The 25495-nt window shown below is 47.2% G+C and overlaps 1 protein-coding gene across 14 annotated transcripts in view; it reads right to left on the bottom strand.

Annotated features, from left to right (window-relative positions):
* TPST1 (tyrosylprotein sulfotransferase 1) overlaps positions 1-24979 on the bottom strand; it is a 30703-nt gene extending 5724 nt beyond the window's left edge. For 4 of the 14 annotated variants that reach the window (XR_010081052.1, XR_010081053.1, XM_063402546.1 and 1 more), the window contains exons 1-3: positions 16034-16296; positions 8189-9112; positions 4943-5141 (exon numbers count right to left, since the gene is read on the bottom strand). Coding sequence is in view for 4 of the 14 variants with exons in the window: in XM_063402546.1 (XP_063258616.1) it covers positions 4943-5141; positions 8189-9027 (1038 nt within the window). In the remaining 10 variants the exon portion in view is untranslated. Of the gene's footprint in view, positions 1-4942; positions 5142-8188; positions 9113-15160; positions 15268-15793; positions 15956-16033; positions 16297-24792 lie in introns of those variants that run through there. The other 10 variants (XR_010081044.1, XR_010081051.1, XM_063402548.1 and 7 more) reach the window with 7 other exon arrangements.
* Between the last annotated feature and the right edge of the window lie 516 nt (positions 24980-25495).

The raw sequence follows: 25495 nt of genomic DNA, 5'->3' as shown, positions 1-25495 counted from the left end.
CCACACCTCAGCTTCCATTTTGGTGGGTAATAACTCTCTTTTTGCATTATTCATCATATTTATGCAGAGGTAAAGGGTTTGGGGGGTTGTTTTTTATTGTAAAAATGAGATAGCAGCACCTCTGGAGAGAAATTATGCAATTGGGAATCCGCACGTTGGAAGAACACACACTAAAGGGAGTGTTAAACAAATTTGGAGGACACTGAGAAAGTGTTGTTGTCACAGGAAAGATGGAATAGCCCCAAAAATTCTGTTTTAAATGTCAGAGAAAATGCCCAAAAAGCCAAATGCCTTTATAATCAGGTTAATGAGTGAAAATAGAGATGCAGGGCCCTGAGCAGCTGGGCATTCAAACACCTCTGACAGCACAGTTAGCCTCATCCCTTTGGATAAATACACTTCTTAAATTAACAGAGACTGCTCCTGCCCTTAAAATCTCAAAGACAAAATCCTGAAATCCTGATTGTCACAGATGTTTTGACTCTGAACAGGAGATGGTTCCTCCCAGTTTAAAGCAGGCATGAGCCTGGAGTGAGTTAAATCTGTTTTTATCTCTGGATGCTGCCATCAGCTGAACACAAACCAGAGCTGGAGAACAGCTTTGAGCTGTCAGTGCAAGAACTTCTGCATCTGAACAGTCCTGGTGAAAATCATGGTTCTTTCTCTGGAATTCTGGAACTTCCACCTCTGGGTCTCTCCAGGACAGCGAGCACAACTCCATGAAGAAGTTAAGAGAACTTACTGGAGTGTGTATCCCAAGCATACAAATTTATTGAGTGGGAAGGACGTGCCAAAGAAAATCTGATGTAATTCATGACAGATGGGAGAGGAAACCACTGTGCCAACCATAACACAAGACTGCAGCTTCTCCTGGGCAGGAGGAGAGCTCTGCAGCTGGCAGCTGCTCTCTCTCTTCTAAAATTCACTTTTACACCATCTCACAGAACTGATAAGGACATATCACACACTGTTCTAATGACATATCACACACTTTTGTGTTTCACCCCATAGAGATTGGGTTACCAGCTCACACACAGCTTAATTGTTTGCATTTTCTGCATAATTTGCAGATGAAAACTTCATTTACTTCAGGATGTTGATTTCCTTTCTGCTCAGGATGTAGAATTTGTTAAAACTCTAGGGGGGACAATAAGTAATTATGTATCTATAAGGAAGGAACCCTCGCAGTGATAAATTAACAGATCAGCCAACAGAATAACAAGAAAACCACAACATATTCCGTGAAGGCAAAATTCCTTCCTTGGAGAGGTCACATGCAGAGATCTGCTGAACAGCACAACCCTGGCCAGACCTCGCTCTGCATTCCTCAGCTGAGACAAGAGAAACTGTCAGAAAAGATAATATTGTCAGGCTTAACAGCAAACAGATAAACACAAAGTTAATGGCTTTGTTAGGGAAAACATCAGAAAAATCTGTTGAACTCGTGGCTCTCCCAGTGCAGATCCTGTCAGAGATGTTTTATTTCCTAACACAGCACTGGGAGGGCAACACAAGACATGAAATTCCCTTCATGCTCTGTTAGCTCCTCAAACAAAAGCAGAGATGTCAAAGTACAAACCCAGGTTGCTTCTTGTTATTTCAGACACCAAACCTCAGCATTTTGGTGTCCTACACAAGTAACAGTCAAGTTAAAAATCCAAATTTAGGAGAGAGCATTGCTTCCCTTATATTACCTTCAAGGAGACAGCATTGCTAATTTAAGCACTGTCCTTTAGCTGGAGAAAATCATCATTTTGTCTCCAGACTGAATAAAAAACCCAAGATATTGAAGCTGTATGTATGGAAGTCACCAGCAGGGGACAGAAAAGGAGAAAAGAGGAAGAAAGAACAGCACCTGAGTGTTCAGAAAGCTTATTAAAATAAATCTTTTGCACCACACCAGCCATTTCTTTCCATTTTTCTCCAGTGCCAGCCCTTGTTTCAGGAATTTTTACACTGCTGGTTCTCACTTTCATGATTTAGAGCAGCAGCTTTAAATTGCTGAGCATTATTTTCACTGTTAAATGCAATTTGTGGTCTTTTCCAAGAAGGGACAGATTTAGAAATCCAATCTTTATCTGTTTTCAATGAACACAATTCAAATTCTGTGTTCACTTTGAAGTCTTGGAGACCACAAATATAAATACAAATATAAGAGAGCTGCTTCCAAACACAAAATGAGCCAATAAATGGCTACAAACAAGATCCAGATATTCTTACAATGCACTGAAAAACAATTCTGGAAAGATTTGCTTTGGCCAACCTCATCCACATTCCATGTTCTGGATTTCCAGTACAAAACTCTGCAAAGGCTATCCCAGGTGAAGGAATTGAAAGAAAGCAAGAGTAAAAGTAATGCTACAGTGATTTACAAATTCACCAGCTCAGAGTACACAGGAGCACACTCAACTTGCCAAGTGCCAGCTCCAAAAGGCTGGAAAAACCCAGTTTTATTTATTTTATCCATTTAAATAAATGCTTTCTTCTCCAGCTGCAGCAGCAATAAATTAGCACAGGTTCCTGGAGGAGAAAGGAAACCCCACAAGAGCTGCCCTGATGGGCCAAACTCACACACCAGAGTCTGAAACAGTTTGAAATCATTAAGTTGCTCTGTTTTTATTCTAAATATTCTAAATATTCTAAATTTCGAAGATGAATCATCTTGTACTCTCTTGCTTTTAGCATTCATTCATTCAGAACACCTCCCTCACTTTATCTGTACAAACCACACATATAAATTGAATTCTGGCAAAGAACAAGTGACTAGAAAAATATATACTGGGTACTACAATAAACAACAAAATTAAAATGCTGTCTGGGGCTGTAAGTAAAGCTATTAAATTAAAATAGCAGCCAAAATATTAATGAGTGTTCCATATGGCTGCAATATTTAGATCAGCTTCAGTTTTTAACAGCTGCTCTCAGCATCAGCAAACAAACAAATTATCCTTCAAAGCAAACTTGGAAAAAGCCTCAGCCAGCCTTTGAAATTAGGTTTTCATTTCTTTAGAGAGATGCTCCTGGCTTTGTTTATTACCTGAATTCCTGGCTTGGATTTTGAAATCAAATCAATTTCAAGAATAGACACAAATCCAGACAATTTTTACAGCTTGGCCTGAGCCTGCCCCACACAGGTGGAGGCCTCAGAGAGGTCAGCAGGCTGTAAAAACTTGTGTCACTTTTATCAGCGAGACACAACCAATACAATTTGCAATTTCTAGTACTGAACATTTAATTTAACTGAGTGCAGAAAAGTTCATTTGCTTGTGAGCCTTTTGAAACAGGGAACATATAAAGTGTAACCAAAAAGAGTGGGTTACTTTTTCCATGCTGAGCTATCAGCTATGAATTAAAACAATCAACCTGCCAGCTATACATTAATTAATGATTAATGACATGTTTTCTAAGAACAAATAATGCAAAAGTATTTAGAGACTTCACAAACTCCAATTCTTTTTTCATTCCTATCTATCCCATCAGTATTCCAAGCAATTTTTTCAAGATCAGAAGGCTGGTGAAGACAGTCTTTTTAAATTGTTTAATTCAATTTTTTTTCCCTGATTACTCTGCTGCAGCAGGAAAAGTCACCCTCTTTTAATAAACTCTCCATGCCCAGAAGAACAGAAGCAGAGTTATTAATTCTATTTCCAACAATGGTAATGAGTTTTTTCAACGGATACCTCCAGGGATAAACAGCTCTACAGCCCAACTACTCAAATTACAACAACATTAAATTCAGACTCAAATCCTTAAGTTTAGGTTAATCAGCACCAGACCTTGCTCCATCTTTGGGTTGGATTGGAAAATCAGACGTTTTGATCATGTGGGCTGTTTTCTAAGGGTCATTTTTCAAACTCCACTGAATATTTGGGGTGTAATTTTGTGACAGAGCTCCTGCCAACCCTCATCTATAAAAAGCTGAGCTCGTCCATCAAGTTTGAAATCCAGACAAGAAAGCTTTTCCCACTGTTAACAAGTTCCCCAACTTTCTGGGCAGCTCTCAGGAGTTCAGCTCCACACACCAAGGAGCAGCTCAGGGCCCCAAGGAGCTCTTTCATTTTCCCCCAAAGAAAACAAACTGTGAAGCAGCAAAAAGGATCAGAAACAGAGCTCAAACCCCCAGAGCAAACAGGAGCCTCCTCTCAGGGTTGCTCTTCCCTGAGATTCTCCTCGGGGTTGCTGTTCCCCGAGGTAATCAGGTTTTTCATCTTCTCTTTGCCCTCAGTGTTTCACACTGGAGCCAGAGCAGACAAGCTGAGTCCCCAGTCCGTGTTTCCAAGGTTGTTTATTCTCCATCATCTCTCAGTTCTTTCTCAGCTCTGCAGGGCGTCCCCAGCAGTGCAGGACACGGGGCAGGACTGGGGTGGGTCAGAGGGTCCCGGACCCTTTGTTCCATTTCCCTGACCCAACCACCATCCACAATGAACTTTTTATTTACAGAATCATACCAATACTTACTACCTATGCTAACATGTCATTTCTACTCTAAACCAATCTCTAAAATCCAACTCAGCAGAAAATGGGGGAAAAGAACAAGAACAAGGAGTACAGGGGCCACTCCCCAATTCCTCCATCTTGCCTCTTCAGCCCCATATACTAAAAATCCCAGATTCTACATTTACACTCTGTGATAAACTAAATACACTTATTTTGAATTCTCTCGGCTTGTGATTCTTCACACACTGTGGGCATTCACTGCCATGGCAGGGGTCAGAGGCAGTGTCCTCCTGGGCTCTGTGTGAGGCTGGCTGAGCCCCTTGGACAGACCCCAGACCCCCTGTCCGGTCTCCAAACCCTCCAGGGTGGCCAGGGGGATGTTCTAGACTCCTCCTGCCCCAGAGCCCAGATCCACTCAGGCAATAACTGCACACACAGAATCCTCACCCTCCTGCCCCAGAGCCCAGATCCACTCAGGCAATAACTGCACACACAGAATCCTCACCCTCCTCGTGTTCTCCAGCACCTTCTGGTCTGGCTTGCCGTAGTTGGGGGGGTTGGCGTAGGGGTCGTAGCCCAGCTTGGCCAGCATGGGGGCGATCACGGGCATGTCCTGCAGGACATCAGCCGGGATCTTCCCAACCCACTTGGACAGGGCTTCCACGTTCACCGGCTTGATCACCTGGTCAGTGGATCTCTCAACCCTGCAGAAGGAGAAAAATAAGTATATTTTCCATTCCAACCATTTATTCTTCAATAGCATTAAGACCTTTAGCTTCTTTTGTTTGGGTTTTTTTCTCCCATTCTTCTTTCTCTCTCAAAATTTCATGGTTTCTACACAGCTGATGGGAATGGAAGTTTTAATAAGAATAATTTGCACACTATTTGCCTGGTTCAGGCTCTCACTGTGTTGAAACAAATTCCTTATTCCATAAAAGGAGCAGAGAAAGCCCAAGAGCTGTTAAGTGAAAAGTAAACCCACACCTACATATAAATCTGTTTTCCCACTGGCACATTCCCACATTTGATGTTTAATTGTCTAGGATGTATTAAAAGTTGTATTCTAAATTCCAGTCCATGTGTTATTTCTTGTCACAACCATTCTGTGGCTCTTTTTCTTTTAAACTTATTTAATAAAAGAGAGACCTGAGATGACAGAGAGCTACAAACTACAGAAATATTTTTCATAACCATTCCTTTGATTGTTTGGTCTTTACACAGATCTTAAAGGCAAGTGCACAATCAGTGTCATATCTAGAAAATCCTTGATTTCTTGTTCATTTAAGCAACAGTCCTAATGTAATTTTCATTTTTGCTCTACTTTTGTGGAGTGTTTTTGTTGTGTTTTCCTTCTCCAGAGAAGAAACTTGGCAGTGCTTTGTTCTGTCTTTATGACTGTAAGACATACAACTCCTTTACTGTGCTGATTTCTGGAACAGAACTCGGGCTGAGTAATTGAAAACTCCTTGAGTTTTTACTCTAAATAATTTAAAACTTTTTTTCTGACCTCAGAAGGAGCTTGGACATTATTGGATACATAAAAGGAATATTTCTGTCTGCCTCACACCTGATGCTGGGCACACTCGTGTCACCAGAGTTCACCTTGTTCCTCTTTTTTACTCCTCATGGGAGCTAAAATCCTCCCAGGCCAGAGGAAGGAAATCCATCCAGTGCTGGAAGGTCAGTAAGGTGAAATAATATAAATACAATCAACAAAGAACAAACCAGACAGGGGAATGGTCATAAGGAAACTGTCTTGGCAAGCAGGGCCTTCAGACTGGTGTTTTATGGAAGCTGAAAAGGATCTGACAAAAAAACCTCTAAAACAACCCTAGAATTTTCAGCTTTATCCTCTTCAACCATTACCAGAGACTCAAACCAAAGGCAGAATCTCAGAAGGGGATTTTGGGACCAGGGAGTTGTGACTAAATTTCAACTTTCTGAGGGTTGTTGGACCGAGCTCACAAGTTTGGGTGGAAATTAAGAAGTTTAGGCACTGATTTTTTGTGATCTTTCAAATTAGCAGACGAGCACCTGACTGCACATTAAATTAGCAAGAAAAGAGCTGCTACAACTTGAGATTCACAAGTTCAGAGCAGCAAGGCAGAGGCCAAAGCTTTGCTGCTGAAGTAGCAACAAACCCCAGGAATTAGGGAAAGGTTCCCATGTGGATCAGCTTCCAGGGAGGTATCACAGTGCCCTGCTTCAGGGTAACATTTCCACATTTTCAACCTGCTAGCAAACAACACTGCCCAAAAAAAGGATGAGATCCCTTCTGATAACCCTGGGAACACAGTGGAGGCTGTTTCCTCAGTGGGAATGGTGATGTGAAACCTCCACAGTGGAAATATCTAATTGTTACCTGAGTTTTAGGTTATCTTTGTAATCACTGATAATAATTTTATATTTGCTTTAAATCAAATGCCCTTATGATATATCAGAAAATCCACAGCCGTGCTCCTAGGCATTAAATAAAGGAAATCTTTCCATTTTTATTTCTCAAAACTGGAGTTTAAATAAATAGAATCACTCAGTAAGAGCCTGTGTGTGCTTGCTGTGCAAGGTGCCTCTCACTCAGAAGCACTTGGCCAGTGCTGAATATTCCAAATCCAGGAGCTGAGGAATTTAACTGGGCAGGCCTTGCTGCTGGAGTAGGGCTTCTTATTTAGTATTTTAAATATTAATCTGGTGGATTCAAAGATAGGAGGAGTGTCAAAACCTGACATATTTCTCTCTATGTGTAAAGATGAAACAGCTTCTGCATTTCAGTTGTTCAGCTGTGAACAGTGGCAAAGAAATCAGAGTAGTTTAACCAGAAAATAAATCAGATTTTCTTTTAACAATACCCATCTAGTTTTTCTAGCTGAATTCCGGATTGTGAAAGCAGCTGAATCAGGTGCACAGATGGCCCAACAGAATAGTGAAAGATTTGCTTACAACAAGGTTCATTTTCATCAAAATGTTTGTCCTTTTAGGAGCACATGCCAGGAGAAAAGCTGCCAACTCTGCTTTCTATCCTCTTGGAGCAGTTTCTCCAGTTTCCTGAAAGAGGATGCTCTTGGCAAACACAGCTCCGAGGCCATTCTTGCATTCAATAACAATTCAGTAGCAATATTGTTACTGAAATCAAACTGGTGATCTGGCTGGGATGGGTAACACCAGCCTAGATAAAACAGCTCAGGTTTATTTTGAGGCAGGGAGAAAAGCAAAGCTGATATCAGATATTCAAGTTAGCCTTGACCATTAAAAGTTTGTTCACGTCACACACATAACCAATTTGAGATTGCAAATTGTTAATTAGCAATGACTTCTTTTCAAGATGCATCAGAAATCAGTTGCTCAATGTCACATTCCCCTGGGGAATGGTTTTTCCCCCCTCAGGGACCCCTAGAGCCTGTAATCGTGTAGTTTAACCCTTCCTCCCCTTTCTGACCCCATTGGCTGTGTCCCAAACTGCCCCTCAAGAAAAGACCCTGCTCCTCTGCACTCATCCTCTTTCCCTCTGGACACCACCTGGAATAAACGCCCTGAGCTGCAGCTGGGGGTCAGAGCCTCTTTTGGAATCCTTTGTCCTGTCCATGAAATATTCCTCCAAAGCCCCCTAAGCTTTGGGCTAACCTAGGAACACTGGAGAGGCTACAGGGGGATTTATTTCAGCCCAAGGGAGAAACCAAAACCAAGCTGTGGCTTTTATATACAGAATGTTCTATTTCAGAACAGCACAAGGTGAAGGATGAAGGCTCATACTCACTTGGAAAGAGAAACCCCCCCTGCTTTCCCAATCATCTCCTCGTGGTGCAGCACTGCCTGGTTCCAGGGGATGTGCAGGAACTTGAGCAGAGTCCTCATCCACCTCTCGGGGTGCAGCACCAGCTGCTCGTAGTGCACCAGCATGCACCTCTGGAAGCCCACCTCCATGCACTGGTTGTACATGGTCTCTATGGCCCGGTTCCACTTGCTCAGGCAGTCCCTGTAGCTGTTGAGGTCAAAGCCCGCTATCGTCACCTTCCTGGAGATCATGGAGTGCACCGAGGCGCGCCCGTCCCGCACCATCAGCAGGAACTTGGCGTTGGGGAAAATCCTGGCCAGGTACGTTAAGGATTTCAAAGCGAAGGGATCCTTGTTGCACAGATAACGCGCGGGCTCGCCGTGCTTGACGATGATCTCCAGCAGAAACGCCTGCATGGCCGAATCCAGCACGTCATCCGTGACGCCCGCCTCGTCCAGGCGGATCTTCTCCTTGCTGGAGCGCGCCCACATCTGCTTGACAGCCAGGATCCTGGGGATCACCCTGGTCTCCTCCCCGCAGCGCACGTCGGGGTGCGCGTCCAGCATGGCCCTCATGAGCGTGGTGCCGCTGCGGGGCACGCCGCCGATGAAGATGAGCGGCATGTCCTTGCTGTAGGCCAGGCTGGCGTTGGCGCCCGGCGCTGTCCCCGGCGTGGCGGCGGCGCTGTCCCCGCGCGGGGGCCGCCCGCGCTGCTCCATGCGCTGGTGGCACTCCAGGGCGTGCTGGCCCAGGTAGAACACGGTGGCTGAGCTGATGGCCAGGCACGCCAGCAGCAGGTTCTGCTTCAGCTTCCCCACCATCGTGGGCGGCACGGAGAGACCTCCTACTCCGAATTGTCCTCTAGTTCACGGGCCATGGGAATCCCAATCCCAAAGAGATTAAGGTCTGGCGAGCGGAGAAGAAAATTTTTAAAAAATTAGAATTTTTTTACAGTAAATCAACACAGAAATTGCTTTTATTTGGTGTATTTTGGGCTCTGAAACAGATTCCTGCAGGAGGAATTCCTTTCTTTTCCCCACTGCTAAGTGGGATTCTATCCTCTGGTTGCTGCCTGCCTGCACATTCCCATAAAACAGGCACAGGGCTGGGGAGCCTTGCTCAAATGAGGAATTTCTGAGTTTTATTTGGGGTATTTTGGGATCTGAAACCCCAAAATAAAAGCAAGGTTTCTCATTATTTTTTTTTCAGTTCAGCTTCATAAAATTGCATTATTCAAAAGTAATTTATTTCTACTGATGAGAAGGAAAAGAAATTAGATGATTTCTAGACGTGCGTAAGAGTCTGAAGAAAACTTTTAGATAGAAAATAGTTTCAATATCTGGCTGTTGAATTCCATTCTCAAGAAGGACTAAGGACATGCCATGTTTTATAGCACATATCAGAGAATTATATCAAACACTGCCTTAGATAAATCTTTGTTCTGCTGCTGGATGCCTCCACCTGTATCTTTATTTTTCCTATTTCTAAAGCCAATGTGGAGACAATCATTTACCTGTAGTTCACCTGCTTTGGGTTTTCAGATCAGGTGGGCTAAAAACTGATTCTTCTTCCCAAAACTGGTTCTTCTTCCCAAAACTCCAATGAAATCAGTACTCTGCTGGGATTTTTAAGGAAGAGCTGGCTGTTCAGGGCTGAAAGAGTTCACTGAGCACTCGGAATCGCAGATGCTTTTAACTGGGAGGAGCTCCAGGCACGGAGGTACCGCCAACATTTTAAATAATTGGTTTCCTCCAGGCTTTTCCATCTCTGCCAGCACTGCAGGACACATCCCTGAGGGGAGAAGATCCCTCTGCCTGCTCCCTGCTTCCCTCCAAAGCATTATCCAGTTAACCTTTTCCTCCTAAAATCCAGCTGGTAACTCAGAAATTCCTGATTTGAGCGAGGGAATGTGCAGGCAGCAGCCAGAGGACACAATTCCCACTCAGCAGTGGGAAAAGAAGGGAATTCCTCCTGCAGGAATCTGTCCCAGCAGGGTTTTTCTCTGGCAGGGCATCCAAGAGGAGGCTTTGCCCTTCACATTAACAAAGCTTATTCCAATCAACAGCTGTCACAATACTCCACTCAAAGTTCAGCTTTTAGTCTCTGTTACCAAAATTAAACTCAAATATAACTCAAAGATTAATTCCCTTCTTTTCCTGTGAAGTGGCCAACACTCACAGAACAATTCATCCTCTGTGACAAGCTTCATTCTACTCATGGACCTCTCCTTGCTTTAACTGGACCTTAAATCTGAACATTAAAAAACCAAAAACACGTCAAATTCCCAGAAATTTAAGTGGAGGTCATCTGAACAGTGCTCAAAAAAGAAAATAAATCCTGCATTTCGTATTTCTATAGCACCAAAAATCAAATTTTTTCTTCTGAAAGATTCAGCATGCAGACCTAACTTGAAGTCAGGGAAGGGGAAATTGTTCTGCTTCAAACTAACAAATAATACAGAATCTTTTAGATACAGTACCCGCTGGAGAGAAGAGTTAACACAAGTGAAACAGCATTTCAGTACAGAACACACAAGCCCTACAAATATTTACACTTCCTACAATCCCCACCATTACTCAGCTTGAGTAAATTCCACAAAACTAATTTCCTCAGGAAGAAAAAAAAAAATCCTCCACAAAAACCTTCATCTTCCAGACCAAAACCTACTCCGTGAAGATACACCAGCATTCCCCAAATGCAAAAGTTAGGTAGGTGATCACTGGAGAAAAGCATACCAAGATCAAATTTAAGATTTATATTAGAATATCACTTCAACCAAAAATAAAATAAACCCAGCTTTAACAACAAAGCTGAAAAACTCCCAGTATTGGAGGAAAGCTGGTGATTGAAGGCTGAAATCTTTAATTCACAGCTTGGGTAAAGCAAGTGATGATTCCTTCTGCGCACAATTCCAGCTGTGAGTTCCAATTAATGCTGCAGACCATGAGGAGGTTCCCTAAATTTCTGTGAGTATTGACTCACCTAAATCCCACCCATGTGACAAAAACCCGACATCAATCACCACAAACACTTTTATTTGATGCAGTCATTTGTTTTGGGAAGTTCCAAGTTGCCAAAGGCTGCAAGACCGTAAAGAATCAGGATTTAACTGTCCCACAACCTTCTGTGCTGGTTTTTTACCTGGAAGCAATACCTGGCACATGCACTGCCATAGAGACTGGGGCTTTATGTGTCAGAAAAGTCAGAGAGGAGCAGTCAGAAACAGCTCCTCTCCCAAAATTAATTTATTCTCCCAGCCAGCAAACTCCCTTCTGTGCCTGAAGCTCCAAGGAAAGCTCTTTGGGATCAGGATGACATATGGAAGTTGCTGCCCTTCTGCAAACAAACCCCACCTTCCCCTCCTCCCCATGAGTAAGTGCTCTGGAGCACATCTGTCAGCCTGAAGGATTATAAAAGTTATTATTGCTCTGCTGTTAACAGGAATTAAACTGACAGCGTTTCAAAATCACAGCAGGGCAATCAGCAAGGCCTTGGCAGCGTTTGAGCTGAGCTTTGAAATGTTGTGGGGTTTTTAACCTGAGAGGAGCAAAGTGCCACTCACCTTATACAAGCACGGACAGCTTTTATTAAAAATATCCCAAAACAAACCCCACAATCACCCAAACAAACACAACACCCTCACACAAAACACCAGCTGAGGAAGTTGTAGATGACTACAATGGTAGAGAGGCCTTTGGCAGCAAGTTTCAAGTGCCAGGATAAAAAGAATTCCCGTAAAATTTATGTGGTACTCAAAAAAATAAAAAACAAAACCAAAAGAATTTGGATCTACGAGTTTCATCACAAGACAGTGCAGCCAAGCAGAATTGTCTGTAAGTGAATTTTCTGCCCAGAAAAGTCAGGCCTATGAGTCAGCCCCAGATGATGTTAGCACAGCAAAACTGACTGCACTGCTTTGTTCCCTCCTGCACACATTTCATTCTCCTGCCCTCCCCTTCCACGCAGCAGGTCAAGACCTTTTTCCTCAAGTTCATCCATAAAATGTTGACAATTTTTAGCTTACTCAAGAGGCAAGTCATCCATTGGTATTTCATGCTCAACAGTTTGGGGTTTGTTGGTGTTTCAATCATTCCCTGCCAGAGGAATAAAAGATGCTCCATTCCCAGGCAGTGACAAGGAACCCTCTGGAGCTCCAGGGCCTTTCTCTGGAGGCTGGAAAGGGAGCACCTCCCTTCTGCTGCTCAACCAGAGCCTTCCCAGAGCTAAACTGAGAGGGCAGTGACAGTGGCATCATCCATCCCAAAATAAAACACAACCCCAAATACATACAAAGGATTTTTCAGTGATTAACTCGTCCTCTGCTTCCACGGCCTGAACTCCTGGCTCAGATTCTGACCATCACATCAGGGTCTCCTTCTAGGAAGAGCAGTTTAGATTTTATGGGATTTCTTTTGTTTCTGATTTGTTCCAACCTCCCCTTACAGTTCCCACAGCAGGAACCACAGAAATGTTTCCACACATTTGCATCCCCTTGAACTTAGGTTTTTCTGATGGGCTGGCTTAAATCTAAAGCTCTGAAAAACGTAAAGGGCCGAAGTTTGAGCTCAGCTCTTCTGGAAAGCTTTGCTGGGAGGAAAGATCACACTCTGTGTCAACAGGGCATGAGGCTCCACAGGCATCCCCAAAACAAAAGCCAAAAAGAAGGAGATTCTTGTGCCAAAAAGCAGGAGCAAGAAGAAGAGGGGAAGAGCTCATACCATTGGAAAATTGTCTTTCCCCTCATGTCTTCCTAGCAGGTTCCTATGATTCCTTTTCCTCTTCAGGGGATCTACTCAGTCCCTGATTCTCTGGGGCTGTGACAGTTTCTTCCCTGGCTCTTCCTGCACCCTTCACTTTTTCTCTCTTAAAATAAATACTGGAAAGGCAGCAGACACTGGGAATTCCCAAGAATCATCCTCAAAGCAATACACATTTAGAAACTGAAGAGGTATTTCTTAGAGGAACTTCTATCCTAAGCTCTTCCAGCATCCCTAAATGAAGGTTTAAGGAAGGGATCCCGTGGAGGTTTAAGGAAGGGATCCCGTGGAGGTTTAAGGAAGGGATCCCGTGGAGGTTTAAGGAAGGGATCCCGTGGAGGTTTAAGGAAGGGATCCCGTGGAGGTTTAAGGAAGGGATCCTGTGGAGGTTTAAGGAAGGGATCCCGTGGAGGTTTAAGGAAGGGATCCCGTGGAGGTTTAAGGAAGGGATCCCGTGGAGGTTTAAGGAAGGGATCCCGTGGAGGTTTAAGGAAGGGATCCCGTGGAGGTTTAAGGAAGGGATCCCGTGGAGGTTTAAGGAAGGGATCCCGTGGAGGTTTAAAAGGAAAGGATCCCGTGAAGGTTTAAAAGGAAAGGATCCCGTGAAGGTTTAAAAGGAAAGGATCCCGTGGAGGTTTAAAAGGAAGGAATCCCATGGAGGTTTAAAAGGAAGGAATCCCATGGAGGTTTAAAAGGAAGGAATCCCATGGAGGTTTAAAAGGAAGGAATCCCATGGAGGTTTAAAAGGAAGGAATCCCGTGGAGGTTTAAAAGGAAGGAATCCCGTGGAGGTTTAAAAGGAAGGAATCCCGTGGAGGTTTAAAAGGAAGGAATCCCGTGGAGGTTTAAAAGGAAGGAATCCCGTGGAGGTTTAAAAGGAAGGAATCCCATGGAGGTTTAAAAGGAAAGGATCCTGTGAAGGTTTAAAAGGAAGGAATCCCGTGAAGGTTTAAAAGGAAGGAACCCCATGAAGGTTTAAAAGGAAGGAACCCCATGAAGGTTTAAAAGGAAGGAACCCCATGAAGGTTTAAAAGGAAGGAACCCCATGAAGGTTTAAAAGGAAGGAATCCCATGGAGGTTTAAGGAAGGAATCCCATGGAGGTTTAAGGAAGGAATCCCATGGAGGTTTCCTTGTAGGAGCTGTCTGACTGTGGTTGTTTCTGCGTGCTCACCACAGACGATTGCACGGGATAATGGCAGAGCACAACACCAGGGAACAGCACTGAAATATCCACACACCACCACTGCCACACCACCCAAACCACCACAGCCTCATTTAGCAGATGTTCCCAGAATCTGAGCATTCAGGAAGCGTTTCTATCCCTCTGCACAATCACCTTTTGATTCCCCCAAAGCTGGATCTGTGTTACCACAATTCACGGATCAGAATCTGCACAAGGAAACAAATCCCAAGCAAAAAACTCAAAGTTAAAAATGAAAATCAAGAAGTCTTGAGCTGCAAGTCCATCTTTAGCTATTTACACCCTCATGGCCTTCAAACCCTGCAGCTGTTTGCTCCAAATTTCTCCTCTCATTAATCTCAAAGTTAAAAATAATAGAAGGAGTAATTTTTATTCACCTCCACAAAGCAACAAGGAGTCCACAAATAAATAAGGGGTAAATCACCTGGCATGAAAACATCTGGAATGAAAGCCAGCCAACAGAATGACAGAACAAAGTTGGAGAGGATTCATATCAGGGAATGCAGATGTGAGAACAACTCTCCCTTACAGTTCACGCTGCAGGAACCATGAAATGTTGGTCACACATCTGCATTCCTTGAACCTACATTTTTTTGGCTGTTATTTTTAAATGTAAAGCCCTGAAAAATTTAAAACACCACATTAACCTTCATTGGCACAGACTGCTGAATCTGAAGTTTCCATATCAGGGAATACAGCACACAACCATGTAATAATTTAATGATTTCTACTACAATCACATTATAAAGAGTAAAAAAAGAGATATGCTCATATTTCTGCATTTCCATTTTGTTACCCAAGCACTCAAAATTCAACACTTTTAGGTTTTTCAACAGTTAAGGCCTCTAAAATCACTTTAAAAATCACATAATTAAAAAGTTCTGCTTCAAATGAAAGGAAATATCTTCATCCATTCTGCTCTACTTACATTTATAATATATACAGCAAATTATCAGGATTTGCATAGAGAATGGTCAAAAAAAAAAAAATAGTTACCAACATGCTCCTGGTTATGCAAGAACAGCGTTAAGTTCTACAGTTCCTGCTGGAGAACAATTCAACCAAAAGAATTTCACTGGCGACACACAGAGGCTTCGAGCTCTCTAAAGTTATGCATTAAAGAAGAAAAGAGGGAAAAAGAGAGGAAAAATGTCACACTGAGCACAGATGAGCCCTGTTCTGTGCGTTTCTCTGTGTGCCCCTCAGAGGGAATTCAGCGCTCCGTTATAAGGCACTGCAGAGAACCAAACTCAGCAAAGAGCAGCAAAAACATCCAGATGCACAAAAAACTGCACGGCAAATTCACAAATAAAATACAGACGGCGGCAGCAAACCCACTTCCAGCTAAGCGACAGATTCAATCTCCTGCTATAAAACTATAAAACTGTGAAACTATAAAATTGATGGGGCTTGGAAGAAGCCGGTCTAGGGAAGGTGTCCCTGCCCGGGGAAGGAGGGGATTCCAGGCTCGCTGTTCGCAGGCACAACCCAGCGCTGCAGCACCGTCCCCGCCGCCCCCTGCCCCACCGCGGGCACTCCCGGCCCTCCCCGACACCGAACAAAGGCACCCGGAGCGCCGGGAGCCGCTGCCGGGACTTCTCCCGCCCGCGGGGAAACTTTGCCAATTACCGGGCTGGGCTCGGCCGCGGGGAGCAGCGCGGCCGCCCCTGCGCGCATCCCGGGCCGCACCGCGGGACCGCCCGGCCCGGCCCGGCTGCACCGCGCCCGGCGGGGACCCGCCCGCTCCTGCCGCGCCTCAGGCCGCGGCTCCGCCACCCCGAGCACGGCAGGGCCGCGGGCGGGGCAGGGCGGAGCGCGGGGAGCCCGCCCCGGGCCCGCCTCAGGTGCGCGGCGGGCGCGGCCCCTCACCTGCGCTGCTGCTGCTGCTGCTGCCGCCCCCGCGCCGCGCTGGAGCCGCGCAGCAGCGGCACGGCCGCCCCTCCGCCGCCGCGGCTCCGCTCGGGCACCATGGCAGTGGGCAGGGAGCGGGACGAGGAGCGGGACGAGGAACGGGAGCGCACCGGGAGCGGGATCGGGATGAGGACCGCGATCGGGAGCGGGAGCGGGAGCGGCCGCGCCGCCGCCTCCCCTCAGCCGCGCGGCTGCGGCTGCCATGGAAATCACAACCACGCCCTGATTGGTCGCGGGCCTCGATGTGTCGCGGGCCACCATAGGGTCGCCGCCGGTGATTGACAGCGACAGGGGGCGTGGCCACCGAGCTGTCCCCGCCCCTCGCGCACATCTGGCGCGCACAGCTGGCCGCGGGCGGGGCGCGCGCGCACATCTGGGCGGCGGCGGCGCGCGCGTCTGGAGCGGGGAGCGCACGTGCGGCAGCGTCTGGCCAGATGTGCCAGGCAGATGTGCCAGGCAGATGTGCCAGGCAGATGTGCCAGGCAGATGTGCCAGGCAGATGTGGCGGCCGCGAGCCCGGCACAGCGCACACGGCCCCTCCGCTGACCCCAAATTAATCCCGAACACTTGGCAGACAGAACTCTGTCCCGAATTCTGCCCCCCGGCTTGGCCTGCAGAGGTGACACCACCCGAAACGCACGGCCCGGCTGATCTGGGCCAGCGGGTGAAGCTCCAGCTGTGCTGTAAATTGAGAGGAGCTCGGAAGGCTTTGCGAGGCAGGCGGTGCTGACAGCCCGGCTCAGGTGTCCCCTGGGGTCACACACCTGCGGGAAGCGCCTGCCACGTGCCCACCACGTGTGCAGCTGGGAAAACATCTGGAACAGCTGGTCAGGCTGGAGCAGCAGCCGAGCCTGCGGCAGCTGCTGGCACCAACCCCAACTCTCTGAGCCATGGCTGGGTGAAGCGGGCAGGACAGCAGTGAGGGTGACTCGGTCCCTGGGGGTGCAGCTTTATAAGAAATTCACATCTCTAGGTTAACTCACCTCCTAAAAAGCGTGGCCTGAGGCCATCGTGACCCCTTCACTCCCAGTGCTCCGGGTGAAAAGCCAGGTTTAGTTCCTCAAGAGCAGGAAAACACCTTGCTCAGACGATATGCAAAAGTTAAATCCAACTGAAAACACGTTTCTTCCTCACACACAGCAGCCCAGATGCAGACTGACAGCCTGCAGGGATGTCAGTGCTGCTGCAGGGTCAGAGCAAGGGAACAATCCCACAGGACATTCCCCACTTTTGTGTAGCCTGCCAAGTGCAGGGGGGAAAAATCAGCCAAAGGGATTCAACATCCCCAAATTGAGTCTGGGAAAAGCCACAGTGAGAGTGGAGAAGCATTTCTCTCCAGAGGTGAATGTGGCTCAGCTCAGGTGCATTTTATTTGCTAAGAAAATCAACATTTGCTATGCAAGCAGATACCTGTGCCCATGATAGGGACAATTATTTTCATTCTCTGAAAAGCTCTGCCCTGGAAGGACTCAATTTCCAGAGTACCCAGCACTTGAAAGGCTTTAAAATGTGCTCAGAGAGCTTCTGGGAGCCCAGAGAAACCCACAACTCCTTTCAAAGGTGGCAAAATCCCTTTCAAATCTCTTTTCCCTGACAGCTATTGATGAGGAATAAATGTCCTTTGCTCCCAAATGCAGGCGGATTTGAAGCAACGATTTCAAGATGAAACAATCTGTCTCCTGTTTCCAGTAAGTTTGCCTCGATCCATTAAACAGCACTTTTCAGATGGTTTTATTGGTTTTTCTTTTATGGCTCTCACTGTGACTCACACAGATTGTCCCTTTTAAAGCCTTCCAATCAAACGGTGCCTCCGGGGTGGGGGAAACGCTGTTTTCCAAGGAAAGGGGGGAAAACAGCGCTGCTGGATGGAGCAGATGGAAATCCAGGATGCAGAGGGTGCCCCACGCTGGGCTCTGCTTTAATCAATGCTCACCCGGCAGCCAGAGATCAAACAACCCCATAAATATTGCACTGAGGGATGGCTGGGTGCAGATAAACACCCCGAGGAGGGGCAGTGAATATTTCCATTGGCCTGTCCCTGTTTGGTTCCAGGATGTCGGGAATGATTCCCCTTCCTGGGCTCAGCAGGGATGAAGGATGAGCCCAGGGACAGAGGTGCAGCTCGGGGGGAGCAGGATGGTGCTGCAGGTCACAATGTGGGGTTTGCTGGGCTCTGGGAGGAGCAGAGGTGGGTGCTGGTGGCTGTTTTTCCCTGTTTCCCTCTTTTCCCTCATCACTGCCATGGCTCATGGTTGTTGCCACGCTCTCAGTTCCGGCTGTGGCTGGGATTGCTGGTGGGAGGAGGAAGGAGCATCCCTGAGTTCTGCTGTTATTTAGGAGCTTAAATTATGCATTTTTCTCCATTTAATTTCCAGATGTGAGCCACAGCACCAAGCGGACTTTTCCTCCGCATGGCAGAGCCCAGCTGCACGTCAGTGCCCGGTGCAGGGCAGGCAGAGCCAGGCACGCCCTGCACAGCCCGGGGCAGCTCAGACTGTGCCAGCCCCAGCAGCAGGGACAGATTTTGCTGCCTGGCACCACCCCAGGGCCCTCCCGGGGAGCAGAATCTCTGCTGCCACATCAGCCGAGCTGCTGAGCCAGCGTGGGAGCCAGCAGAGGCCCCAGCACTGCTGCCCTGACCTCTGCTCGCTGCACTCTGGCGCATCCCCTGGCCAAAATGAGGCTTTTTTCCCCTCCCTGCACTCCCAGTCCAACGCTCTTCCTGCCACCAGCTCCACTCCAAAAGCACCCCTGAATTCAAATCCAGTGTGATATTTAAAAGCTTTGCTACTCCAGATAGCCTGGCCCTCCTCCAGGAGCATTTCACCTTCATTCCACCTCCCAATCCCAAGAATGCAAAGAATTTCCCCCTGGCTCTGTCCATTGCAGCAGCCCGGAGCAGGGCGAGCTGTGCTTGCCAGAACTGCTAAATACAACTCTTTTTCCTCGAAAACCTCAGCAGCAATGGCACAACCCCGATTTCTGTCTCACATGAGAAGGATCTCTAATCTCTCCTCCATGGAGAAGCAGCTGGAGGAGGTTCAGTGCTTGTGGTTTTCATATCTGAAGTCACTAAAGGGAGTTTGGAAAGGCAGGGAGGGCTGAGGTGCTCAAAACATCTCTGTGTTATCTCCATTGTAAAAGTTTGGAGCCTTCACAGAAGGAATTGAAGGAGGGATTTGGAGGATATGATAAAGCACACACAAAGCAGCAGGGTTGGATTTCAGCTTGTCCTGTGGAAATTCATTTGGCTTTTGGGTGAAATTCCCAAACCCCAAGCCCCGTGTGCCCTGTGCTGGGCACCCTTCCCTCTCCCTGCAGCCCCAGGAGCTTTCTTGGCTGTGTCAGGGATGTGCTGAGTCAATCCTGTCATCTGGGCATTTATGGATGGGAACAAAACCACGGGAAAAATGATGGGATTGGCACCTTCCTGCTGAAGGAAACTGCCAATTATCCCATCAGCACAGCCCTCCAGCCCTCAGTGGATCCCAGGGCAGGATCCTCTCCACATCCCAGTTCTGAGATGCCCTTGGGCTGAGGGTGATCCCAGAGCCCTGAAGCAGGGACAGGGAATGGGAATGCCCCCCTCCTGGCTGCAGGCTGGGGGCAGCTGGCACCCAGCACCACAGATGGACCCCAGCAGCGTCTGCAAGGGCAGGCTGAGCCAAAAAAAAACAACCTGGACATTCAGGGAAGACTTCAAACTCCCAGAGGAGGAGAAAATCCAAGGACTGTGTCCACAGGCCTTTGAGTTTAGGGGAAACAGGCCCAGACATGAAGCTGATGACATTTTGCTGCATCCCAGGAGAATCAGCTGTTCCTGTACCCAGATCCTGCCTTGAGCCTCACACAGATGATTTTAGGAGCAGAGCAAACCTGTCAGCCACACAGCCAGCCAGGACATTGGTTAACTTGGAAGAACGTTCGTGTCTGGCTCAGCTTTTCCCAGAGGAACACTCATTTTTATTGCTTTTCCCTGCTACTGAGAGTTTTCTGGCCCTCGTGTAGCGATGGCAGTGCCCGTTCAGAGTCTGCCCTTGGCAGGGCAAGGTTTGTCCAAAGCCACCCAAACCACGCCATGGGAATCCCTGTGGGAGCAGAAATGCCATTCCCAGTGTTTGCCAGCAAAACCCCTCAGCTGCCAGCACAGGGATCCCCCAAAACTGCATCAGCATCACCCTCGTGCAAACCTGACAGCATCTCCAGCTTTTCTCTGGACTCCCTGGCAGGGATCCCTGGCTCCTGCAGGGTCTGGACTCATCCTGCTCCATCCCCAAGCAGGGTTTTCCTGCTGCAAGCACCATTTCAGGAGGGTTTAAACTGAGGTTATCCAAGTCAGGACAACATGGACTTCATTTTTACAACCTGACCTCCACCCGCTTGTGAGTCAGAGAGGATCAAGGCGATTTTTGCTCTGACCCCAAAAAGCAGCATTTTCTGATAAACAGCTCCATATTCCCCACCTCTGCCTGATCCCTGCTGGTTTCTAGATGGACAGCTACAAACTGACCTTATCACCTGCCTGGAGAAATAATTATGGGGGTAGGGACCTCCCCCTGCTGCCCTCAGCACAGGCGAGGCACTTTAGGCATCGCACGGATTTATTTCACAGGAAGACTTTTTCCCCCAGCTGCAGGAGCCCCTGGAGGTGCAGATCTCTGGGATTTTCCAGCTGGTATGAAGTCCAATAAATACAGAAGGAGCTGTTTTTCCAGCCATAGGCATCTCCCCATGTCCTTGGCTTGCAGACAGCTGCTGATGTGGCACGAGGACGTGTGCGGGAGGAGAGCTCATCTCCAGCACGGGGACATCCCAGAATAACCCATTGCCTAATTCCTTCCCCTTCTTTAGGTTTTCCTGAAGAAAAAAAAAAACCACCTAAAAATGCCCCAAATCAGTATCACAGAGACTGGAGTTTTTTATAAAGTCTCTGCTGAAGGCTTTGGGTGATGTGTGATGCTCTCAGGATTTCTCGTTTCTTATTTCTTGTCCCATGAGGTTTAAATGGCTGAAAATTCCCAGAGATTGGCCAGATCAAGGCCTGAGTTTGTAAAGCTTTAGCACACTGGCCTCCTAATGAGATAAATATCCATCAGCTCATTAATAAAGAGAATGAGATAAATATCCATCAGCTCATTAATAAAGAGAATGAGATAAATATCCATCAGCTCATTAATAAAGAGATCATCAAGGAATGATCTCGTCTGCACCTAGAAAATGGCACAAGGAAGTGGAAGCAGCTCACAAACCCCAGCAACTAAAAAATAAAATAAAACAAAACACCTCACTGCCAAAGCCACAGGATCAAAACTCTGAAGGAAGATCATTAATGCTGCTGAGGGGATGGTGCAGCCCCTTCTCTGTGAGGTTCTTAGGAGAGGGGATTACAATTCCCACAATTAAAGATGAGACAAGGCAGAATTTAAATCCCATCCCCTCCGTGGTTCTTGGTTCCAGATGTATTTTCACCATCCCCTGCCTCCTGCAGGGCTGAGCTACAAGGAATTGGATTAAACCTGAATTTTCCCTCCCCAGGGGCTGCCAGATTTGTTACAGTCTCAGTTCAGCCATTGAGTTTAGGGGCAGATGAGGAGGGCGATTCCCTAAAAAAACAACAAATAAAATCCCCCTGCCTTTGGGGCCAGGCTCATTTGGTGAAAATCCTGGCAGGATTTTCCCTGTTTGCAGTGGATGAACAGCCCAGCCCAGGATATTGCTTGACAAACCTTGCTTTGGACTCATTTCTGTAACTCCCATGTTGGTATCTTCAGGTGTTGAGTGAAAGGGGTGAAGCCCCTGGGCCAAAATCTGGGAGAAACTGGAGAGTTCTGCCTTTTCCAGAGCTCTCTCTAGTCTAGTTTGGATTCCACTGCTCTTTTCTTTTTCCAGTGGCCTTTTGGAATGTGGCCCCAGCATTTAACTCTTCCCCTGAGGTGCTGCTGGGTTTGCCCTCGCTGAAAAATCAGGAAGCACCTCAGTTTGGGAATGGGGAGATTCAAAGGGAGAATCCCAATCTGAAATCTTCAGTCTCAAAAAAACCCCAAAACCCCTAAATAATTCATATAAATTCATAGAAGACAAAGTACAAATCTAGACCTCCTTCCTCCCCATCCCCAACTGCTGGATCACATCCCCCTCAATTGAAAAACAGATGTCAAATTAAAAAAGCAGCACAGAGGAGGATGAAATGCACCAAAAAAAGAATCTGTTGAAGCTCTGCCCCTTCATGCAAAGAAAGAAATCAATTTTTTTCCTTGAGAACACCCAAATTGCCCCAGCAGAGGCAAATAATGAATTTACTCACCTGAAATAACACTTTTAAATCAAGAAAAGAGAACAGCCATTAATACAGCAATTTTACAGAGGAGAGAAAAGGCACAGAAATGGCAAAATCAGGAACTGCTCAGCCCATCCTGGTTCTAACACTTTATCATTCCCAAATATCCCCACATAAACGTATTTACAGTTAATGACTTCTGACCCATTCCCACGGGACTCTGATGGATTTGGGTGGTGTATCCCCTGTAATTAAATCCTGCCCATCCTCCTGCACTCAGTCCTCACAGGAATATTCTATTTCTTGTTTTCCTAAGGAAGAAAATCAGACTTTCCCTGCCAGAATTGGCCCACAAAGGGCAGAACATCCCGGCCAATGCCTGCTGCTGCTCCTAAAGCCACACAAAAAACTTCCTGCACTCCTGCAGCCAGCAAAAAGCTTTTGCCCTTAAATCAGGGCTTTGGACTCCAAAAACCTTTGGATCCTTCAGGCAGAAATCCTTGCCTTGCCCTTCAGGCAGCCTCTGGCTAACCTGGATGGATGGAAAGCAGCTGGATTTAGTGTTTTGGGGTTTTTTTTTTGTGGATGCATCCAGCAAGGACAACACCACCAAACCATGGGGGGTCGGGATCTGCCACCCCAAATCAGCCCTGTCCTGTTCATCTGTGCAAGGCATGACAGACTCATCCTGCTTTGCCTAAAATACATTTTTATATCCATAACATCCACATTAAATGCTCTGGAAGATGTTCCCCAGGGAAGGGAGCTCATCAGAGTTCAAGGGACATCTGGATTCTCCTACTCACGTGGTTAACTTTAGGTAGGGGGTGAAGAGCAGGGAATTGGACTCAAGGATCCTTAAGGATCCCTTTAAACTCAGTCTATGATTCTATATCCTGTTCTATAAACACTCACACACATAAATAAATAAATTAAACACAAATGTAATAAAAAATTCTGCCCCAGCCTGTGCCCACCCAGCCTCCCTCACTCCCCTCCTCAACAGGACAGCAAGGAAAAGAAACTGAAAACAAAGCTCAGGGGTCAAGAGACCCTGGGGAGCCCCCACAGAGCAAACAAACCTGGCTGAGGAGCAGGCACAGCCCCTCCACCATTGGGCCTGTGATTAAAACTCCCAATTTGTCCCCAAAGCAACTTCTGGAGCCTCAGCCAGGACCCAGCTCCTGCAGGGACTGAGAAAATGTAACTGTGGGATCAACCCTCATGAATGCACTTGGGGAACCCTGCCAGTGCCTGCATCTGATTTCTTGCCTCAGCTCCAGCCAGCTTTAATGCAACATCAGCTTGGAAGCTGTAAAACATCAGAAAAACAATGTAAACCAATGCAGGCAGCAAGATTTAACAGGAAACAGGCTGTGCTCTTCGTTTTCTGGATGGGAGAGCAGCTGGCTGGGGCAGGGATGATCCCATCCCAAACTCCTCACACCCATTTGCTGATTTGCAAGGAGAAAAAGGGGCTGAAGGCTGATTTGATGGGAGGGTTGGTGTAAATCATCTGTTTGTGGCTTCAAATGGGACAAAAGGCAGAAAAGTCACAAAAAAAGACAGATAAAATATTATTAAACTAAAAGCCTGGAGAAAAAAAAGAGTAGCAGGAGGAATGTGATGCCTGGAGATGATGGGATTTCCTGCTTTTGAAGGCTTGGCAGTGGCACCACCGGAGGAATAAATGTCTGTGCCCTGGAGGTGGAAACAGCTGCACTTAACACCTCTTCGGGGGAATTGAAGGCTGGCACAAAGCTCCAGGAGGAATTTTCTCCTGCCAGCCCCGGCCAGTGCTGAGCTCACCGATGGCACACAGAGCATGGATCCTGTGAGGCTCCAAACATCAGGGATAAAGCCAAAACCTGCTGGTGGGAGGGCTGGGAGCCAAGGGATGAGTGCAGGACAGGCCCTGAGATGGTCACCGGGGTCAGCCCAGCTGATCTAATCCCTAAATCCACTGGGATTAGATCCCATCCCACTCCCATCCCTTCCTCACCTCCCTATTCCCGCTGCAGCAGCCTGCTCCATGGACATCCCACGGGATAACGCTGCTCAACATCCTCACAGCTCCCCAAATTCAGCCTCACCTGGGCTTCCACTTCCATGGATCCCACCCAGCTCCTGCCAGAGCATCCTGATCCCTCCAAAATCCAACCCCGACTCACAGCACTGCTGGATTTCATCTTTTTGGCCTCCACCAGGTGATTCCGGGCAGATCCCACCACGTCCACTGAGCCCACAGGGATGAGCAGTGCTGGGAGAAGGGCTCAGCCTGATTTCCAGCAGCTCAGGAGGATTTCTGCCCAAGCAGGGGCAGCTCAGGACACGCTTTGGGATTGAGAGGATCTCCTCCCCCCAGCTGCTTTTCCTTCCAGGATCCCACCCAGCTCCTGGAAGAGCATCCTGCTCCCCCCAAAATCCACCCCAAACTCACGGCACTGCTGGATTTCATCCTTTTAGGCTCCACCAGGTGATTCTAGGCAGATCCTGCCCTTCTCATCACATCCACTGACCCCACAAGTGCTGGGAGAAGGGCTCAGCCTGATTTCCAGCAGCTCAGGAGGATCTCTGCCCAAGCAGAGGCAGCTCAGGACACGCTTTGGGATTTTGGGGATCTCTTCCCACCAGCTGTTTTTTCCTTCCCCACCCGCTTTTATAGGAGCCTGCTGGCTCCCATTGGCTCGGGACACCCTTTTTATAGCAACCACTCTGCCCCATTTCAATTGCATTCAGTAATTCCTCAGCTCATTGTCCTGCAGAGATTAGTTACACATAAGCATATTTGAATGATTAACTCCTGGGCTCTGCTGAGGCCCCAGCAGAAAATGCTGAATCCAAAGGCTCCCTCCGACTCTCCCTGCCTCACCACTGCTCCCAAAATATTGTGGTTTTCCTTGCTGCTCCTGGCCTGCTCCAACCAGCTCAGCTGGCACTGGAGGGAAGATTTCAGCTCCAGAGAAGTGGAAAAGCAGGGGGAAAAGGCTGGGAAAAGCTCAAAACCCAAAGAGGAAGAAGAAGCATTTGGAGAGTCAGTCCCACTTTGGGTGAAAACCTTCACATCCCATCTCATCCCACTAAACCTGGTGGGTTCCAAGGGTGACAACCCCAGCAGCAGAGGGATGGGGTACCCACAGAAC

The sequence above is a fragment of the Prinia subflava genome, chromosome 8 (assembly GCF_021018805.1).
Source record: "Prinia subflava isolate CZ2003 ecotype Zambia chromosome 8, Cam_Psub_1.2, whole genome shotgun sequence".
Lineage (NCBI taxonomy): Eukaryota > Metazoa > Chordata > Aves > Passeriformes > Cisticolidae > Prinia > Prinia subflava.
Note: the sequence above shows the minus strand (reverse complement) of the source record. Positions and strands in the feature narration are given on the sequence as shown.